Here is a 22,326-nt window from a genome sequence, read left to right as displayed (position 1 = left end):
ATTCAAAGCATCTCCGGCATCATTTTCGGTCATGCTGTTATATGATCTGATGCCAGGGCACCCTGACTTTATACCACAGAGTTCCCAAGGGATGGGGGTTCTTCTGGAATGTGCTGTAAATACACTGTGGTATAAGGGGGCTTTTTATTTTAAATTAACTTTAAAAGTTTCAAATTTTTGTCTTTTAAAAGACTTGGTATTTTGTACATATGTTTAAGTTTTTATTTGCCACCACTGTATATGACTTCAGTATCCTACTTACTAACAGACAGATCATCCTGGGAGGGGAGGGGGAAAATGAACAGGACCAGGTGTTGGTGGTGCACACCTTTGAGCCCAGCACTCAGAAGGCAGTTGCAGCCAATTTCTGTGAGTTCAAGGCCAGCCTGGTCTATGAAGCAAATTCCAGGACAGCCAGAGCTGTTACACAGAGAAACCCTGTCTCAGAAAAACAAACACACAGGAAAGCAGCACAGTCAAATGTCTTAATAGATTAAATGGACCTAAGGCACATATAAAGAGCACTCCTCACTAACACTGCACTGCAGAGTGTGTTCACCTCAGCAGCCCATGGAATGCTCCATTAGAACATAGATAACACGTTAGGCCACAAAGCAAGTCTCACATAGCTTCTTGTATTCTATTTTAACACAAACAGAATGTGGCTAGAAATCTACAGCAAGAGAAACTACAGAAAATTGGCAGACCTATGGAGATTAAGCAATACATTATTGTGTAATGAACGGATTATTGAAGCTATTAAAAAGGAATCTGTTTAATATCCCTAGAATCAAATGAAAATTAAAATGCAATATACCAAAATCTAGAATAGAATGAACACATTCCTAAGAGGGGAATCCATAACCCTGACTGCTTACATTAAAGCATCAGAGAGAACACACACACACACAAATAATATAATGATGTACCTCAGAGCCCTTGAAATACAGGAGCAAAGGGTAGACAGGAGTAATTAAGATCAGAACTCACATTAAGTAAGTGGAAATAGAAAAAAAAATACAAGAATGAATTAAACAAGAAGTCAGTTCTTTGAAAAGGTTAGCAAGATCAACAAGGTCTTAGCCAAGCTAACTGAAAGAGGTGGCCAGGGACACATCACAACACACAGCAACAAAATTCAGAAAGCTGCAGGGACATAGAACACTGGTTCCATCAACCAGAAAGTCTAAGAAGTTTAGATTTTAAATCTCTGGATGTATATGACCTACGAACGGAGGCAAAGATAAGAGAAACAGTTTAAACAGATCTGCAGCAAGCAATGGTACGGAAACAATAACCAAAAATGAAAATCTCCTAACTAAAGAGGCCAGGCCCAGATGGAAGCATTGCAGGGTTCTACCAGACCATGAAAGAACCAACACGGACCTTTCCCAAATTATTTCCCAAGAACATATGCATAACAAACACACAATTGACATAACAAATGAAGTTAAAAAAAAAAAAAAAAGCATTTATACAAAGATGAGAAGCAAGAGGAAATGGTGTGAATGTTTTCCACTCTTGTTGCTAAAATGTAGAATGCCTTAACTACAGGTATAAGACAAGAGAGGGAAATAAATGTGGTACTAATAGGAAAGGAAGAAGTCAAAGCATTCTATTTGGGTTTTTGTTTGTTTGTTCGTTTGTTTTTGTTGTTGGTTTTGTTTTTTTTTTTTTTTTTTTTTTTTTTTTTTTTTTTTTTTTTTGATTTTTCGAGACAGGGTTTCTTCTCTGTGGCTTTGGAGGCTGTCCTGGAACTAGCTCTTGTAGACCAGGCTCTTCTCAAACCCACAGAGATCCGCCTGCCTCTGCCTCCTGAGTGCTAGGATTAAAGGTGTGCGCCACCACCACCCAGCGAGCATTCTATTTGTAAATGGGAGGGTTCCATATGTGAGAGCCCTGAGGATTCCACCAGAAGACTTTCAGAGCTGCTGCACCCTTTCAGCAAAGTGTCAGAACACAAAATTGGCAGAAACCCAGCAGTCTTCTTATGTGCTGAGAAATGCATGCAAAAACTCAGGAAAACACAATCCTGAAAGTCACAAACTCACAATTGCCCAGAACATAAACCTTGGAATAAACTTCAGTAAGTGAAAAGCTTCTATCACATTAAACTCGAAGCCCCGAAGAAAGTCAAAATGGACACCAGAAAACTGGAAAACCCCGGGTGCTCAAGGATGAAAAGAATTAACTTTGTAGAAGTGTCTCTTTGGGGAAGGGGATTCAGGACAGGGTTTCTCTGTACAACAGTCCTGGCTGTCCTGGAACTCACTCTGTAAACCAGGCTGGTCTCGAACTCACAAAGATCTGCCTGCCTCTGCCTCCTGAGTGCTGGGATTAAAACCAGCATGGTACCGACACAAAAACAGACACACAGCTCAATGGAATGACATAGAAGATGCAGGTGTGAAGCCACACAGCTGTAGTCACCTGACTTCAAAGATGTGAAAAATATACACTGGAGAAAAGACAGAAGACAGCCTCTTCCACAGACGGTGCTGGAAAAATTGCATATCCACCTGTGGATAAATGAACTAGATCCCTATCTTTTACCTGACATAAAAATCAACCCTGAATAGACGCAAGACCTGTCTGTAAAACTGGAGGCTCTGAGACTGTCTGTGGGAAACGTAGCGAGATCACTCCTAGATATGGATATAGGCAAGGACTTCTTGAACAGGGTTCTAGTTCTTCAAGAAGTGAGACTAATACTCAATAAATTGAAATTCACAAATTTAAAAGTATTTGCACAGGAAAGGAAACAGTTAACTAAAATTCGACAGAGGATGAATAGCTACCATATACAAAGAACTTTTAAAAAAATACTAAATACCAAAAAAAAAAAAAAAAAAAAACCAAAACATCCAACCCTAACAATTAATGGACTAATGAAATGAACAGACACATCTCAAAAGATGAAATACAAATGGTCAGTAAACACCCCACATGATTTCTTCTCCTTTGTACTTCATTATCCTTACATTAGAATCTGCCCAGCCTCCCAAGATTAAGAGTAAATATGTCATCCATGGAGAGGATGTGGTATACCCATCCTGACCCATGTGGTGTACCCATGATATGACCCATCAGGTCAATGGGAAACTTCTAGAATTGTGGACCCACAGTCTGTAGTCTTTGGAAGCCCCTTTACAAGATGCCTTGAGGAAGGGAGTCTTGCACACCCACTTGGTTTTAGAGAGCCTGTAATTCTTGAGTTCTTTAAAAACCCCTTTAGGGTCAGAGTTAGCAATGGGAGGAGGACTAGGCAAGGCTCCTCCCTCTCCATTCCCATCATTTGAGCACTTTCTCCCTGCTCCCTACAGGCTCTTGGGGATCCCAATCCTTGTAGTGTTCCTACCAGCCTCTTTTCTGTCTATTGGTTGATGACTGGATTCCTTTTAGGCCTCAGGAATTTTCTTTTTCTCCACAGAGAGAACATAATATGGGCTGTGTCCTCATGGGGCCCTCGTGCACATACTCCACCTTCCAGATGTAGTAAGTACTTTGGTTGAATGTTGAATGATCAGGCAAACAAACACCCGTGCTGTCGAGGCAACACAAAGAGGCATGTTGGGCCCCTTGTATTTTCCCCTCCCCCCCCCCAGATACCTCCTCTGTGATGACTACTGCTCAGGCACAGCCATTCATGTGTGTGAGAGGGAGCAAGCCATTCAGGAAAAAGGAAAGTCAGCAGCCTTCAACACTTGAGTTTAATAAAGGAAATTTCCCCACAAGTATGAGCAGAGGGTAGGACACAGAAGAGGCAGAGGCTTAGAATGCTGTCCTGTCATTAGTTTGCAGATGCAGGAAAACAACCTGCTGCTTATTTCCTAAACTAATTTGAGATGTATAGTGAATGAGACCCCCCCCCCAACAGTGGGGCTTCCTCCCAGATCCTGGTTTAGGCACAAACCACACCCAAACACCCATTTTCACAGACAGGTCCTGTATTAAGCAGAGAAGAAAAGTTACCGTGGCTGCTTCCTGACTCAGGCAGAAACAGCAGCATGTGGCCTTGCAGGAATCATTTTAAGAGAAGACGACAGGGATGTGGGGATGGAGGGATGGGTGGGTGGGTGGGGTCTTTGTGTAGCTGCTGTGGGAACCAGCTGACTTGTCCCGGTTCAGGTTCACTGTGTTAGAATGGGCTAGGGTGGGGTTGTAGAGGAGACAGGGGATGAGGGGGAAGGGAACAAGGGGAAGGGGACAGGAATATTTTTCCCAGAGTGACAAAGGACTGCCTCTGGATACAGAGGAGACAGATGTGGCCCATAGGCAAATGATAGCTTATAAAGGCAAAATGGGAAACTGCATGTTAGGATGAGGTGTTTAATTTTAATTGGGCATGTTAATTAGGTGAGCCAAGGGGTCCTTTAATAGCTGGTCAAAGTCTGTCTCATGAGGAGGAAGTGTCCGGATAAGGGACTAGACCCTGGTGGCTAGCTTTAGGAATGTGATCTGGGAAGGGCCTGCCAGAGCCACATGCTCCAGTGGGCTGGTGACCCTTCACATAGAAATAACACATTGATGATCTCTGTGTGGCACCGTTAGCAGCTTAGAGGAAAGGTCTCTTCTAGAATGGAAACTCTTTCTCTGGCTTTGGAAATCTTGGCTGTGTCCCTTTAATTTATTTCACCCTTTAATTTATTAACTGGCTTTGTTCTGCCAGATCACACATTCCCCCATCAAAACTCCTCCCACAGGCCTTCCTCTCTCCCTTGCTCAGTCTTCTGAATTAAGAAATGCTGTTTGCTGATCCAGAGGAAACCACACTAGAGTATGTTCCATGGGGCCAACACGAACCTGAGATTTCTACCAAAAGTCAGTGTGTTGCTTCACGCCCAGCAACACAGCAGCTCCAGAAGCTCAGGCCTACCACATGGATCACAGTACAGCAGCACTTTCAAGCCAATCTCCCAACCCAAACAAACACACATGGAATCTTGTTCTTCCTTATCTCACAGATCATATACTGATATTGCCCAAAACGAAAGGGGGATCGTGAAAACTGATTCACCACTATGGAAGCCTTCTACCCACACACATTTTAGTTTTGCCAAGCGGGGGGGTGGTCGAATAGAATACTCCCCTCCAAATAGAGAAGATGACATCAACACTGGCCAATACCAGGCAGAAGGAGAGAGGTTTCTTCACAGAGGAACAAATCAGAAGATGCAGAAGGAAATGGTCACCCTGCTTGAGGGCTGAGGTTTAAGTAGGGAAATACTTCATGAAGAAGTGTTATCTATTGGGGACAGATAATGACCTAGTTAGGGTCACTATTGCTGTGATGAAAAACCATGACCAAAAGCCACTTGGAGAAGAAAGAGTTGACTTGATTGACATATCTTGAGTCACAGTCTGTTGACGGAAGTCAAGGCAGGAATCCCAAGTGGGTGGGTATCTGGATGCAGGAGCCAATGCAGCGGTGGAGCAGTGGTCCTGCTTACTGGCTTGCTCCCCGTGGCTTGTCAGCCTGCGGTCTCACAGCACCCGTGATCACCAGCCCAGGGATGGATGGCATCACCCACACCACCCACGAGGGGCTGGGCCCTCCCCCATCAATCACTAATTAAGAAAACACCCTGCAGGCCCTCCCATGGTCAGATAGTATAGAGGCAATTTCTCAGCTGAGGCTCCTCTCAGATGACTGTAGCTTATGTCAAGTTGGCATAAAACTAGCCAACACAGGTAAGATGTCAATGGATAGGAGGGAGGTAATAGCTTTCCAGCCAGGCAGAGGAAAAAGTGAACGTAAAACAAAGTACTGAGGCGATGAACAAAGTTTGCAAGTGTGTATAGCCACTGCAGTCTGCAAAATATACAGAAGGATGATAAAAGCCAGCAAAATTACATTGGCCATATTCAGTGGTTATGCTTAGCTGAGTTACACTTAGCGAGAATGGCAAATGACATCACTAAGATTTTGAGCCTGGGAGGGTTATGAAAAGCTCGTTTGTTACTTTGACGACACTGTAGTGTCTGAGGACATTCATTTTTATTTCACATTTATTTTATCAGCTGTTAGCATTTAATAAAAAAAACTGCCAGTTGTGTAGGTGAAACACAGCAGAGACTGACAATAGAAAAGACCACAGGAGACAAGAGGGGCCTGACTTAGCCAAAAGCCGGAAAGCAGGGGAAGCCAGCTAAAGCGGTAGAACTAATGGCATTTGATAGCATTGGATGTGGAGGTGAGAGCTGGGGCGTAACCAGAGAAGTCTTCGGGAGGTTACGATGCTGAAACGCAATCAAGCAAAAGTTTTGAGGAACAATAAGACAAGAGCTTGAGAGGAAGGCAGGCAGCCTGTGGAGAGGTGGGGTGGAGCACCTGTGTGAGCCGGGCAGCCAGAGCTGAGTCAGCCAGCCCAGAAACCCCCACTTCAAGGAACTTCCCGCAGAGTGGAGGACCGGCATCGCCCGCTCACACAACATAGCCTCCTGGCCTTGGGTCAGGGACAGTTTCTGTGATGGAGGCATGTTCAGCACCTGGGTGTTTAGTAAGTCAGTCGGGAAGCCAGGCCAGCTCCTGTCTTGCTTGAGTTACTCATTAAGAAGAGAGCTTATGTTTTAAATAAATAAATAAATAGATAGATAGATAAATAAATAATGCTCCCTGGCTGAAGACCCTCTCAGAGGTGGTACCAAAAAGCCATCACTGCGAGAAAGAAAAGGCATAGGTCCACTTCTAGTTTTATCTCAATTAAGACGGCTCTTCAGTTTTGCCTTTTGTTGCCTCAATAAACTTCATGACCAAAAGTAACTTGGAAAAAGAAGGGCGTATTTCAGCTCACAGCTCACAGTATATATCATGGAGAAGGCAGGACAGGAGCACAAGGCAGGAACCCAGAGACCAGAGCTGATGCAGAGGCCATGGAGGGTGCTGCTTACTGGCTTGCTCCCCGTGGCTTGCTCAGCCTGCTTTCTTATAGAATCCAGGACCACCTGCTCACGGGTGTCATCACCCACACTGGCCTGAGTCCTCCCATGTCAATAGTCATCAAGAAAGTGCTTCACAGACTTGCCTATAGTCCAATCTGATGAAGGCAATGCCACCGTTGTCCCTTCTTCTCAGATGACTCTAGCTTGTGTCGAGTTGACAAATAAAAGAACCCAACAACCGCAAGAGCTATGGTTGTTTAACCTGTAGTCTTCACTCATCCACATCCCAAAGCTCACAGGTCTTAGTCCAGACAGTGTGAGAAGTCATTTAGAAATAGATCAAAGTGGGCAAGCCATGAGATTATTTTTCTCTAAGCACGGGATATGACCAATCATTGATATTTTCAAAGTCACCTGTGTGACAGGGTAACTCATACACCGTTTTACAGACCCTATTTCAGGGTTACCATTTATACACGTGTGTTTAAAAGGGGGGGCTCTCTCTGCGCTGCTGGAGTTTTAATCCTGGTTCTTTTCTCACCTTGGGCTCAGTCTCGACACACAGTTGAGCTATCCCATGATTTCAGCCGGAAGTTTTGGATTGTCCTGTGACTATAAGGAAACCCTAACCAGGGTGCTGCCTCCAGCCAGAAAGCTGATGTACTTCTTGGTTGACTTCTGGAAAGTCAATGATGCACCGTTCAAAATCTTTTCCTGGAACTCTTCATATGTCTACAAAAATGGTTCAGAGCCTGAAGACTGCTTCTGGTAAGGAAGGCTGTTAAAGAGCGTAGGCCATGAAGAAATGCCACCTTTTATCTGGGACCGTGTTGGAAAGTCCTTTCTCCTACTCATCAAAGGGGCAAGATGAATACCGTATCTCGAGGATGCTCAGTGTAGCCACATTTAGGGTACTCTGTCTAGATTTCAAAGTGATCTTGTTAGTCTTAGTGATTTCCCCATGGTAAATCCTCTAAAGACCAACACATATGACCTTGTATATAGATAATAAAAAAAAAAATGAAAGCCAGAAGTCAACGTTTCCACACTAGTCTGGAAGATATAACACTGGAGGCTCTTCATTCTGCCTAAACCCAGAAGCAGTTAGAAATGGTGTCACTCACATTTTCTTAAAGGAAATGGGAGACAGGAGAACAAAGGAATGATGGGTCCTATTAAAAACCTTAAGTCTGGGCTCAAAAGATGGCTCAGCATGTAAAGGTAGTTGCTGCCATGCCTGATGACCTGACTTGGATTCCTGGGCTCACTTGGTGGAAGGAGAGAACCATTTTCTGCAAGTTGTTATCTGATTGTCACACATGTGTTGAGACACATGCATGTGTGTTCACGCATGCACACAAACCACATAACATAATAAAACATAACTTTAAAGAATCAGAAGTCCATGCAAGGCTAGTAACAGTGGTGAAAGCGTTTGGTTGTGGTGACCTGGAATGCCAGCTAGTTCTACTCTCGACACAGAGGACTTACCAGATGGTTTAAGACAGGGTGTCACCGGGCTTGAACATCTGGGAACCCATGACAAATCAGCCCAGGAGCTTGCCCCTAGAAACCTTGCCGTGAAACTGGAATGTATTAGTGTCCAAGTCACACAGGAGCACACTTCATCTCACCAGCTCTGAAGTTTTGTACTATAGTTTCAGAGGTTTCTGGTTTGTAGTACAGGCTGGAACCTTCTTGCCATAGCAGGAGAGAAACAACACAAGGAACCCCTCAAATGTCTACAATTTGTACATGCATATCAAGAGTTCCTAAAAACTGCCTCCATTTGCTAGCCACAATCCAAAACAATGGTGTTGTGGTGTGTACTGTATATTCACAGAGGATCTGAATGTGAGATAAAGATTCCAGGGCAAAAATAGATGATAGATTGGTAGGTGGATGGATCATAGAAAGATAGATAGATAGACAGACAGACAGACGGATGGATGGATAGATAGATAATGAGATTAAAGGTGGGGTGGCCATAAAGAAACAGTCAATTCTAAGCTCCTCTTCCTCCTGCTGCAGGTACCTCAATGCTCTGGAGGCTAGCGTGTCCTATTTTTCTGAGATGCTCAGCTTCAAGGATGTATTGAGACGCAGAGAACAGTTCCAGGAAATCTTAAGCGGCCTTAACAGGAAGAGCAATGGTAAGATGGCACACAGCCTTCCTCAGGGTTGCCACCTCCTTCTGAGTCCTTCAGGCTAGCCTGTCCCTGCAGAGTTGCCTTCGCTGTCTGCCTACAACTGTGCATTTGCAATCGACTTTATCCTATTGTGATTTCTGGTTGACTGAGACCTAACTCTCTCAGAGTTCATCCACGGACAAACGTGGATGTATTGATGATAGATGAAAATGCCAATAGTCAGCCCTTACAAACTGAGCATGTGGCCCACTACAGGTAAATCACTTAAATTCTCTTCAACCTGTAACAGGGGAAAGGTTTCTCTATCTTGTCTCAGCTGAACCCTTCTTTGGTTTCTACCCCCACCCCCAACCCCTGAGCCCACGATCTTTAGGATCATGAATGGTTTTATGCCCCCACCCCACTCCCAGATCTTGGTAGACTGGTAAATGTTTGAAATAACAAATCCATGGTCATGGCAGCAAATGATCATTTGAATGATGGGTGTTTTCCCTTGCGGGAGAGTACCACAATCCGTTCTTTATTTCTGATATGCTCTTGCTTGGGAAGGCACCCAACCCTGATATAGAACTTCAGGGTCTAAATACCCCAGCTAACTGCATGTTCTCGGCTGTGGTTAAGCTGCTTGCTTTTCCCTGCAACTGCCAACCAAGCGGTAGTTTTTCTGTGTTCTTTGTCTTTAAAAACTTCCTGTAACATGCGTTGGAGCAGCTCTATGAGAAGGGTTGCTCTCCGGGCAGTCTCAATACAGACTCTCAATTCAAACGTTGGTGGCACTGAGTGATCTTAAGGTCTTTACCCCATAACACATCCAGTGTTTTACTGGATTTGTGACTAGACCCCAAACATCTTCAACCATGACTACTGTTACATAGCCCCTCAGACAGACTCACAAGGTTAGCAAAGGGAATTTCACTTCCTCATTTTTCGGATCTTACCTGTCCAGGGTGCTAAAGGTTGGGTATGAAAGGCTAGTGGATAAAAGCATTCTCGCCAAACTATTAAGTAATCTGCTATACCTTGCAGGGATTTCCCTTCCTAAGGACATCTCCCATACGGGAAGACCCTCTCTTGGCAAGGTTACTGACATCATTCAAGTGATCATTCTGTGCCATGACCAAGGATTTGTTTTAAGAATGTACTAGTCAACCAAGACATGGCGTGTGGGGTTGGGGGGTGGAACATAAAGCCACTCATGACCCTAAAGACTTTATAGTTCACCTGAGTAACATAACATTCAAAAAGATCTAACAATAGCCTGTGGGGTAACGTGCTTACCTTTCTTTAATCCTAGGATTTCAGAGACAGTGTAAGGCCAGCCTGAACTATGTAGCAAATTCTAGGACAGCCATGACTTAATAGTGAGACCCTATCTCTAAACAATAGCAAAAATCCAAGGAAGTGTTCTCTGTAGCTCTTCCCACACCTGAACCACACATCCAGGCAGTGGCTGGATTAGAGGTAGAGGCTCCAAAGTAATTCTGCCATTCCAATTTCTAAGTCTGGGTTCTGCATTAAAGAACTACAAGCACGAACCAAAGATGATTGCTTAGGAGAATTATCAACTATTCCCACATTCCCTTTTTCTCTATATTTTTCAAACACAAATGATGAGATGTGGGCAACTCATCGATGAAAATAGCATATGACATCACCCCACCCAGTGTGACAGAACACACAGTGCTCTTGAACATGAATCCTACTCACGAACTTTCTCTTCATCTAGCCCTTAGCCCCTTTGGTACTGGCTTCTATTTTAAAGATTCTTCACTGTTCTGTTCTGTAACTAAATGCAAAATGGAGCGGAAGAAATTTGGGGAACTGGGGTCAATCTTTTAAAAGGTAACATGAGAGTCAGGTGTGGTGTCTCATGCCTACAATCCTAGCACTCAGAAGCTGAAGCCAGGAGGATTGACATGAATTAAAAGCCAGCCTGGACTATGTAGTGAGTTCAGGTCTGGAAAGACAGAGAGAGGGGAGAGGGAGGGGGAGGGAAACATAATGACAATAAATAACATGAAGAAGTTGGGCTCAAGTTCAGGAAGCTGGTGTCCCCTGGTTGATGTGTACATGGCTTCCATCACTCTTTTGTTTTCTCACGTCAGTGATTGTTATGTGTGGCACACCAGAAAGCTTCCAGAATGTGAAGGGTGACCTCAAAGTGGCTGAAGACACTGTTGTTATCCTGGTGGATCTGTTCAGGTTGGTATAAAGGCATCCTTGGGAAAGCCTCCTCCCTTCAGAAGGGAAGCATGTCAATGGCTACCGGCACATCCTCCTCTTGCTGTGTTAGGTAGCCTCCATGATGGTCACATTTGAACTAAAGTCTCATTCCTTTCTAGTAGCGCCTCATGTTTACCTAGCCATGTGTGGTCTTAAGCAGAAATGCTTTCCTTGCATCTGCAGCCCAGGTCCACTCATCTCTGAGGTCTACGCAGTACACAGTATCCTAAGCCCCAGGCGGATCTTATCTTTGCTCGGGAAACAATCAACTGGAAACTCCACAATGGTTTCCCTGGGAGTGCAGACCTCACTTCTTTGCTTTAGCTGCTAATGGTCTTTGGCTTCAGATTATTTTCTCATCAGCCATCTTTGGATAGTCTGAATTGCAGTCAACAGGGTCTGATTTACACAGAGTTATTCTTTGTCCTTCAAGGCAAGGTTACTTAGTGATGGCAATCTTAAGAAAACCATGAGAGAAAGAGAGAGAGAAAGAGACAGAGAGAGATAGAGAGAGAACCACTACACTAACGTACTGTGCCAAAGCAATACTTGTTACCCTAAGAGGAGGTGCCACTGGTACTCCCGTGCCCCTTGTCCCATAAGTACATCATACGACCCACTTATCTACTTAGATCATTAATCATTACCTGTGTGCCTTCAGATCAGAGTCATACAGGGCTGTGATGTCCCTATATTTGCCTAGTCATCACTCGATACTAACCCTACTTTTCCCAGCCTGAGAGGAAAGTCAAGTGTTGACGAGCATAAGCAATCCACTGTCCAGCTCTCTGGCTGTGCACATGTAGGAGAGACAGCAGTCACCAGCTCTTTGCTCCGGCCCTCACGTCGTTGATTTCAGTAGCTGATTTGCTCTGGGGAAGCAGTCATCAGTGTGGCTAATTCGGTATGATTTATTTTCAGTCAACTGTACTGGCTTTCCTTGTGACTCCTGTCCAAGGAACAAATGGCCAAGTTTAAAGAACAACGTGAGATTCAAAACGAAACCTAACGTGCTCAACTTTAATTCTGATGTGGGATTCTGTTGGGTGTTTGTTAGCGTTTTGAGATTAAGTCGCATTGTGAAATGACAATTAGGGTGTAGTTTTTTAGGGTAAGCTCGATAATGTTAACGTAAGAACTGATGCAGCGGTCAGCACAGAACAGACTGAGAGGTAAACGGTGGCCATCCTAACTACAGCGGTTCAGCTACACTGTTTGCATATTACAGGACCCACATGGTTAGGAAGCACAGAAACCCTGGGTACTCAGAGCAATCTCTTCTGCAGGGTGTCAAGCGTTGTCTGAGTCGGTAATACGTATGTATTCTGTGAGCTGATTAGTCCCATCTCCAGAATCTTACTGCCACAACAATAAAAGACCCATCTCAAACAAGTTAGAAGGCATGGACTGACACCTGAGGTTATCCTTTGAACTCCGGGTGTGTCTCCACACAAATGTATCAGCAGTCACACACATGAAACATACATACACACACGAATATGTATACACACACATTATACATCCCCGACAGATGCACATACCAAGAGGCTTGCCATGTTAGAGACAATGTCTAGCAGGTATGTGTCATCATCTACCATCATCAGTTCAGCCCCGAGCATGTGGTAGCATCTTACATGACTCTGAGTTACTGAGAGTAATCCCGTGTCCCATACCCCAGCATTTCCAACTTGTTTTGAACATTTAAGCAAAAGGAAGCTTTCCAGCAGAAATGAAAAAGTTAGGCCTCCTTAGCAGCAAACACAAACACTCCCTCAAAGTGTCCTGTCTGTCTTCAGTTATAAGAAGAGAGTGGCCTCAGTTCTGTTACTCATTTTAGCAGGTGGAGAAGGAAATCGGAGCTGGGGAAGGTGGAAAGCTTTGCTGAAGGCTAAACTTAACAGCCTCAACTTTCAAAGCTTGAACTATGATTTGCATGAGTTATAATGTGTCCATCTCTGTTGGGTGCTAATTTAACAAGGAACCTGTGCTTTTACTGCAGTAACCATTACTTTGAGGATGGCGTCACAGCTCCTGAATATATGAACAATGTCCTTGTTCTGACCCTGGCTCCTCAGAACTCCAGTTCAAACACCTCTTTCTCTGAGAGGGTTACAGCGGTGAGTTAGTTATATGCATGTGTGTTTATGTAAGTATTCATTAAAGATAATGCAGGGCAAGGTAATTAGTCTCTTATTTGAACCCAGATTCTTATATTTATAAGTATTTTTTTTGCATGTTTGAATGTGTGCGTGTATGTGTTCATTGTGTGTGTGTGCACACATGCATGAAGAAGCTATGGTGGATATTGTCTTCCTCTATTGATTACCACTGTTTTATTATGGTATGGTCAAAAGTAGAGGATTGAAGCCCCTTTAATGCAAGACCTTAACTGGGTCCTATTCGTTCCATGAAATGATGGGTTTTTCTTTCAAGTTTTCCACATGGCTCAGTGGGTAAAGACACCTTCCACCAGTTGAGTTTGATCCCAGGGTCCCACATGGTGAACCCTGAGTCCCAGAAGTTGTCCTCTGAGCACTGTATGCAGCTCCCCAACAAACAAACAAACAAACAAACAAATAAATAAATAAATAATGTAATGAAATGATTTCAGCACAAGAAATGGGGGCTTGTCTTTCCTGTTACTATTTCTGTGTGAAGTTTAAGCCCAGGTGCATGGAACTTGAGTTGTGTCTTGACTCAGGCAGAAGGGAGGTCCTGCAACAGCCATCGTGTAGAGGATGCAGAGGCAGAGAGATGCTAACTCTCTTGCTATTTTGTCAGGACAGTCGTTAGGGGACTGAAGCAACACTTGGTGACAACCGTCTTCAAAAGCACATTCAGTGGTATCAACCACTCAAAGTTCCTCCCATCCCACGCTGGATACTGAGGCAGCGGTTGTTTTCTGGGCTTTGGTTTTTCTCTTTGACATTCTGACGAAAACATTAACTTAAAGCAAATAATATTTCTTCCTGAAACCCTGTAAGCATGAAAATGACGAATGTTGACTTCCTGAGCTACACTGTGTATTCCTCCAGCTTGAGAAGGGAGTATAATTGTCTCTAAGGGCCAGGTTCTTGCTTTTCGATCCCACGAGAAAGCAAAATTGTAGCAACAGAGGACTGACCCAAGGAGCTATTCCCCATCCCCTGATGTTATTTTATGTTTCCAGTTAGTCACTCATCCCAAGAACGTTTTGCTCCAGGCTTAAGACCAGAAATCCACCCCCTTTTCCCATTAAAAGATTTTTTTTTTCCTTTCTCTTCCAGGAAAGAAGTGACTTTTCTCTCGCTTACTTGGAGGGAACCTTGCTGTTTGGGCACATGCTGAAGATATTTCTTGAAAATGGAGAAAACATCACCTCTTCCAAATTTGCCCGTGCATTCAGGAATCTCACTTTTCAAGGTACTTGGTCCCTTTAAGAGCATACAACAAGGCTGAAAACATGCTCAGAGGTTAAGCACATTAACTGTTCTTCCAGAGGTCCTGAGTTCAATTCCCAGCGACCACATGGTGGCTCACAGCCATCTATGATGAGATCTGGTGCCCCCTTCTGGGCTGCAGGCATTCGTGCAGACAGAACACTTTAATTATAACAAATAATAAATAACTCTTTAAAAAGAGCAGACAACAATAAAGTCAAGGAATTCAGGCTTGGTGGGGCAGGGACGTTGTGAGAGACCAAGAGAGCCTTCTGCATTTGATGTTTCAATTGCTAAAGACCCTGAGATTCAATCAGAGGAAATGTCATTGCATGGACTTCGTGGGATGTTGTGATGCAGGTTTATGCTGCTGATTAGCATATTCACGGGAGTGTTGCAGAATGGGCATGCATTGTTATAATCAGTGGTGCGCTTCCTGAGCCTGGAGGTTAGCAAGAAGAGAAATACTTGCAATTTGTTTCAATTTTTCAAATTGGCATATAAAATATAACTGTAGCATTTTCAGATGGAATGTGTTTTAGGACAGTCTCTTCTCCACTCATCTCCTCTGTCTCCTGGTCCTCCAAACCCACCTTGTGACCTGTCCCCTGGGCTCATGTCTGTTGTTTTATTTTTACCTCTTTATGCCATTTCTCCCCCCACACACACACACCTTCCTGTGTTAAGCCTCTGCTTTTCAAACCCCTCATGACAATACCACCCAGAACAGCATGCACCCCCCCCCAACAGCTGCACACACCCCCCCCCAACAGCTGCTGGACTGACACCACCATCCCTCATGCTCTTCTTCCAACTCCCCTTTCATGTCTCAGGGCTCAGGCAGGGTTATAAAGAGATTTCAGTGTGAGAAATTTTCTTAAGCTTGCCCTGGGAAACCTTTGTCTGAGCCAAAGTGAGCCTCTTTCCGCTCTGCAAGGCAGAAAATGGTTGGCCATCTTTTTGAGAGCTATGCCTGTGGTTTCCACAGGGAGAGGAGGAGACAGTTTCTGCTTCCCCTGAGAAGCATGTACTGATAGCCCGTGCGTCCTGAGTTCTGCCAGGCATTTATGGAGTCATACTCATGGTCACAGTCAAGTGTCCCAATGACCATTGTCACAGGCTCAGAGCCAGGAGGCATGTATTTGTCCTGGCTTGGTTATGTATCAGTCTGCAGTCCTTTGAAAGTTTCTTGCCATCTCTGAGTCTCATTAAAATTATTTTTCATCAATAAAATAGGAATGATGTTATAGAGAGAAGAAAATGGTAAATGTGTGTGATTCATTTAGCACAGAGTTAGTGTCTAGCAAACATGAACTAAGTGTTGGATTTAAATTTACACTTATTTACTTGGGGCTGTACACACATGTAAGCATTCATATGTGTGTGTCACAGGGTACACTTGTGGGAGTTGAGTCTCTCCTTCTATCATGTGGGTTCTGGGGATTTAACTTGGATTCAGTTGACATCTGAACTGTCTTGGCAGCCCGGATGTTAGCTGTTATGTTGAGCATGTAAACATTTCCCACCTAACCACACTTCCTGCATGGTCAGTCTACACTGTTATTATTTTGTAGTTGGAAAGTTGAGATATAAACAACTTATGTTTCTTGTTTCAGTGTTTTTAACTAAAGAATGATAGCAAAGCAGTTTTGTTCTTTGTGCAATGTAGACTTGCTGTGGCCCATACATCCGCTGTGCAACTGATTTAGCTAGCATTCTTAGTAAATATGTATCATGGACAATCGAGCAATTTATTAACCTGCCAAATCCTCAATGAAAGGAAGAGGAATTTCCTTCTAAGTGAATATCTCCCATAAAAATACCCTTCCCTAACCACAGGAGAGAAACAGTTAAGGGCCGTCTGAGAGGAATATAATAGGGTTCGAATCCGTTGTATACTCTCCATTGGCCTAAAGCCAACCATGTTCTCCGCATGCTCGCTCTCTCTCCCTGTAGGCTTTTCGGGACCCGTGACTCTGGATGACAGTGGGGACATTGACAACCCAATGTGTCTTCTGTATGTGTCTATGGAGACCAGGAAAGTATGTCCGATCCCTTGTTAGACAATGTGGGGAGATGAGACTGGGTGAGGGGTAATTAACCGGCACCGGGGCCAACACTGAAGGAACTAAAGGGATTAGATTATTGTTTGATGTTAGCCATCGATGCTACAAGAGAGACGGAAGCGCACCAAGGTGCTCCGCCTTCCTTTTTCAAAGAAGCAGAGGGTACCGCCTTCTTCGAAAAGACCAGCACTCAGCTAGCTCACTCCAATTGCTTTATTCAAACATACACGGTTAATAGTGTCTGGGAAAGGTTCCGGCTACCAACGTCATCTCGCTCTTGCTGCCCGTGAGAGCCGACAACTCACACAAACCTCAGTCCCTTTCGATCACGGTTAGCCATAATCAAAAGTAAGAACTCCAGGTCCACCCAGAGCGTCTTAAACCCATGGTTAGTGCAGCTGTAAGCTCTCGTGTAGCACCAAGCACAGACTCTCCAGAGAGACATTTCTTCAGAGGCTAAACAGTCTCAGAACAATTGCTCAGCCTCAATGACTAACCCAAGCATAGCAAAGGCTTTGCTGAAACATTTCCCCCAAAGCCAGCCACAAAGGGCTTACTGTGCATTTCCCTTAAAGCTGGACATAAAGGCTTAACTTACATATCACTACAGTGGATCATTTCAGCTTTCTCAATTTTTACGTTTATATTCCACTTGGGGTAGTATCCCCTAAGCATGCTAGCCCATAATACCTCCAATTAGAAATCGACTTCCGATATATGCATACATGTGTATATATGTAAGTGTGTGTGCATCACACTAGTTAGTGACTGAGTCGATGAAAAGATAATGGCCTGATGAGAAGCATCTCCTAAAGACCATAAATCAGATTTACAAACTAAAGATTTCTAAGAAGCATCTCTCTCCATCAGCGCTACCGTGAAACTTGCGGACTGCGTAGTGCCTCACACAGACACAGGAAAGTGCTAGCATGCAGCACTTTTACTCACGTTACACCCCTGGCTTCTTCACTTCTGTATTAGGTCCCGCGCTGAATCGTTTTATGTCCACTTGATGCGAGCTTCAGTCATCTGACAGGAGGAAATCTCAGTTAAGAGGATGGCCCCATAAGATCGGGTTGTAGGCAAGCCTGGGGAGCATCTTCTTAATTAGTGATTGACGGGGAAGTGCCACCCCTGGGCATTTTGGTTCTGGGTTCCATGGGAAAGCAGGCTGAGCAAGCCATGGTGAGGAAGACAGTAAGCAGCACCCCTCCATAGCCTCTGCATCAGCTCCTGCCTCCAGGTTCCTGTCCAGTTTGAGTTCCTGCCCCAACTTCCTTCAGTGGCGAACAGTGACTATAAGCTGTGAGCCAAATAAACCTTTTCCTTCCCAAGTTGTTTTGGTCACAGTGTTTCATGCAGCCATGGAAACCCTGATGAGGACAGAGTCTCTGGAGGGGAGCAGAGAGACTACTCCTCTGGCAGTATCTCCCACAGAGTCCATGGCTGATCAGCACTGAATTTAAAAACAAAACAGGTGCCTTTGAGCCTTATAAAGCTGTGCCCATATAAACCATGAAAGCCACTGTTCCAGCCAGCTAAGAAGTGGTCATTGAACACCTTTATTCTACAAGAGGTTAGGCCCTGACAAAACTGGAAATCTAAAGGAAACTAACGCTCATTTGTAAAATGGCCAGGGGGACAGTATGACAAGCTTAAGTCATACGTGAGTATATATGTTGGCATTGCTTTTTGAGAGATTCCCTACAATAGCAAATGTGAAAATTACAGAAAAGATGTTCATTCTGTGAAAGTGACTCAAGAAATGTCTGGCAGCATTTCATAGAACCCAGTTTTTGTTACTATATTGGACATGAGATGCTAGATTTGAGGCCAGCAAGATGGCCCAATGGGTAAGGGTGCTTGAGTGTTAATTGCGCAACTTGAATTTGCCCCCTGGGACCTCACATGGCGGAACGAGAGATCTGACTCCTGAAAATTGTCCCCTGAACTCCACATGCATGATGCACGTACCTACCTCCCAAATGAATACATACATGTAAAAAGGAATATATGGTTGGCATCCATGCCATGGAGAAACCTTTGAGTCAGATCCCCCAAACCCATCAGTCACTAGCAGGAACCACACAGAGACCCACACCCCCATCCAACTGGGGAAGCCCTTGCTGCCCACAGAAGAGAGGCAAGGGCGGAAGTGAGACCTCTTTTCATCCACACGACTGCTCTTCATGGGAGAACTCTTTCTTACACAACTCTCACCAAGACAATTAGGTCAAACTTCTTAGCGACTGACCGCCTCCCATCGCATTACATGGTGTGCAGATGTGAGGGAGTGTAGGGATTAACTCTCAAAACATGGGCGCTATCAAGATGCTAGCCCACATGCAGGCCAGGTGCCAGTAGAGGGCCAATATGCCATTTCCTAGCATACAGGCTAATTTTGACCTTCCACGTATGCAATTATCGGCTCAGTCTCCAGCGTAAAGTTCTTTACATGGAAATTTTTCTTTGGGGAACATTTTGAGGAAATGAGAGCAACTGGAGATGGGTGGCCATGTTTCAAACATATCTTGCACAACTTTACCGATATCTGCAACGGAAACTCGAGGGTATACTGTAGAAGTGTTCCCATTAGCAGGTGACTTCAAATGAAGACTTTAATCATAGAGGACTAACTAGTGACTGGAAAAGATAGCTCACGCTTGTAATTCCAGAATTTGGAAGGCTGAGGCAGGAGGAATAAGAGTTCAAGGTCAGACTTGGCTACAATACTGAGATCCTATCCCCAGCCCCAGCCACACACACCACACACACACACACACACACACACACACACACACACACACACGTGTAGGCAAGCTCATCACAAACTGCTCTAAATGTTCTCATGTTTTTCTTTTCATCTTCTTTTTATGCCCCAACACAGTACGAGGTTCTTATGGCATATGACACCCATAAGAACAAAACCATCCCAATGGCTACGAACCCCAACTTCATCTGGAAGGACCACAGGCTCCCTAATGATGTTCCTGGGCTGGGTAAGACATTCGTTTCCTTTCCCCCAGCATGGTTCCCATGTAAGCTGTATGGAGTAGCTTGTTTTTCTTTTTTTTTTTTTTTCTCATCTCATGTAGACTTCCTGGGTTTATAAATGTGGGTATTTACATAAATACAGCCACATTTTAATTTAGCTGACCCTGTTTTGAAGATGGGTCCCATATAAGCAGGTCCCCTAGAAAACAAAGACAAAAATAGGTGAAATATAAGCAATCATAAAAATATATGCTTTACTCTGTATGCATTTGAATGCAACAGAGTCAATAAACATGCTCTATATTTTAGCAAGGAGTATTTACCATAATATCAGGTTGACAGTTAGTCAGTGATCATGGCCCTAAAAACCTCCTCCATCCCTTCATAGGACATACAGACAATGATGGTGACACACAGGTGATGAAATTCTAAAAGCCTTGACATGGCTTGGCCTTCACCTGTAGAAGTCACAATGACAATACGGGACATTAACCCTGGCCTTCATCAGGGACGTCAGGGGGCCTCCACGGACCATAAAATTCACAGCACATTCTGTCTGTGACTGGGTTGGCCAGTGCTTAAAGTTACGATCAGTAATTCTGTGTTACTAATCTGGCATCTTTTAGACAATGATTTTATATTAGGACACATAGTTATACTCCAAGACATGAAAATACTCTTAATGGGTTCCTAGAAACTTATGATGTATTCTTAAATTGAGCACCATGCAACCAGCTGGAGTTTACTCTTTGCAAAGAATTTTAAGTGATAGGAAAACTAGTAACATTGAAGAATAGAAAAATGCAATTCTTTCTTTAACAAGACCCTAATTTTGTAGAAATAGAACCAAAAAGAAATACATAAAATTTCAATATTACTTACCATTGAGTAATAAGACCGTGAGAGAATTCTCCCTTTTACATACCTCTGAATTTTCAATTCTTTCCCGCAATGTTTGTATTCGCTTACCACTTTTTAAAGTATTAAAAACTGAGTGAGAAACATTTCCACTCCGGGAGTGCTCTGTGGCCAGGAACTGGAGTTTGAGCTGTTTTTAAGAGAGCATCGTGCTTCAATGGGCTTGCTCGTATTAAAACTACAACCGGCTCTAAGTTTCTTTTGCTCTGAGACTCCTACTTAAAGAGGGTGTGGGGCAGTACTTTCTACTCAACAGAAGATAACCCAGAGAGCACTGTGAAATTAGAGCTGGTTTAAAGCTTCCAACATATTATCCCCAGAGCTGTCTTCATGCTTCTGGGCTTTAAACCAACACTTCAGCCACCTCTGTCTCTCTGCCCCTGTGTCTCTTTGTCGATTTGTTTTTATTCTATAACTAAAAGTTTCTTCCTCTGTTTAAAGCTGGAGTTCCCTCCAACTGTTCTGTCATGAACTTCTTACATTCATGGTGAAGCCAGCAGACTGTAATAACCATAGTGGCCACTAGAGGGTAGAAGATGGTTTCCTCAGAAGTAGTGTGAGCCTGACTTAAGCACAGTTGGCCAGGTGTGGTGGCTCACACCTGTAATCACAGCACTTGGAACCCTGAAGTGGGAAGACTAATGCTGTTGAAGCAATCCTGTGCTACAAAGTGAGTCCAGGCCAGCCTGGGCTACAGAACACGACCCTGCCTCAACAACAATGAGCCTATTTAGTTTAAATAGTCTAATTATGTGTAAATATCTAATTATGGCCATTACGTCCAACACAGTGAGGTGCTCATTATGCAGGCAGAGGGGGCCTGAAATGACCCGAGTCCCTCAAACTCATGTTCTGGTATGGAGGTATATAATTCCACACCGTGGGCATAGTATTTCTTCTACAGGCTTGGTATTTGGGTTTTGGTTTGTTTTGTTTGGGACAAGGGTGTGCCACGGTAGGAGTGAGATGTGGTGAGTATGGTGGATGGTCCCATCACAGTCATGTACAGAATCTATCCAAAGAAATATGGCCATGAAGGCATGAGCCCTAAGGTGGGAGTGTCTGTCTGGCGAGATGAGGGGAGAAATATCGCATAAGCATCGAGGACATGAGCAAAGTCATGCCCTTGCAAAGCAGCCCTCACCAAAGTGCACTGCGGGTTTCGCCACATGCTAAATCTCTGCTTGGGGGTGTGAGGGGGAGAGGGAAGGGGGGAACAAAAGACGTGGGACAGAAGTTATTGTAGGAGTCTCATATTTGGGCACCTTTTTCTCATCTCAGTAAAATGAGGAGGGACAAGCTTTTATTCAAAATGTCACCCATTTACAATTAATAATTAACCCATGATGGCGCAGATGATGTGGTAGACACTGGGCTCCTGCCCGAAGGATTCTGTGTCCCGGTGCCTTGCTACAGATGGGGCGGGGGTGTGCTAACAGGAAATCTATTGTCTCTTTTCCTGGAGTAGCATTCACTATTCAGCAGTAATCTGCCTTTTCTTAAACATTCTCTAAGCACGTACGTGCTCGCTCTCTTCTCTCTCTCCCCTTGCTCTGTCTTCTTTACCATATGTGCATTGTCTCCAGGCTCCTTACATCTTTGTCTCTCACCTGAGTCCTTTCATTGTACCCACAGATCTTCCTGCCTAGAGGGGAAGCCTGTGTGTATCCTAGA

At 44.1% G+C, this 22,326-nt stretch overlaps 1 protein-coding gene across 1 annotated transcript in view; it reads left to right on the top strand.

Moving 5' to 3' along the window:
• Positions 1–22,326, top strand: part of Gucy2c (guanylate cyclase 2C) — a 61,194-nt gene that overhangs the window by 5,749 nt on the left and 33,119 nt on the right. Inside the window, exons 3-10 of the mRNA XM_051173151.1 lie at positions 3,431–3,495; positions 7,435–7,650; positions 8,914–9,035; positions 11,138–11,234; positions 13,255–13,372; positions 14,522–14,657; positions 16,631–16,716; positions 19,628–19,739. Of these exons, the coding sequence (XP_051029108.1) occupies positions 3,431–3,495; positions 7,435–7,650; positions 8,914–9,035; positions 11,138–11,234; positions 13,255–13,372; positions 14,522–14,657; positions 16,631–16,716; positions 19,628–19,739 (952 nt within the window). The remainder of the gene's footprint in view (positions 1–3,430; positions 3,496–7,434; positions 7,651–8,913; positions 9,036–11,137; positions 11,235–13,254; positions 13,373–14,521; positions 14,658–16,630; positions 16,717–19,627; positions 19,740–22,326) is intronic.

This window comes from Phodopus roborovskii, unplaced genomic scaffold (assembly GCF_943737965.1).
Source record: "Phodopus roborovskii unplaced genomic scaffold, PHOROB, whole genome shotgun sequence".
Classification (NCBI taxonomy): domain Eukaryota; kingdom Metazoa; phylum Chordata; class Mammalia; order Rodentia; family Cricetidae; genus Phodopus; species Phodopus roborovskii.
This window is presented reverse-complemented; position numbering and strand designations above follow the sequence as displayed.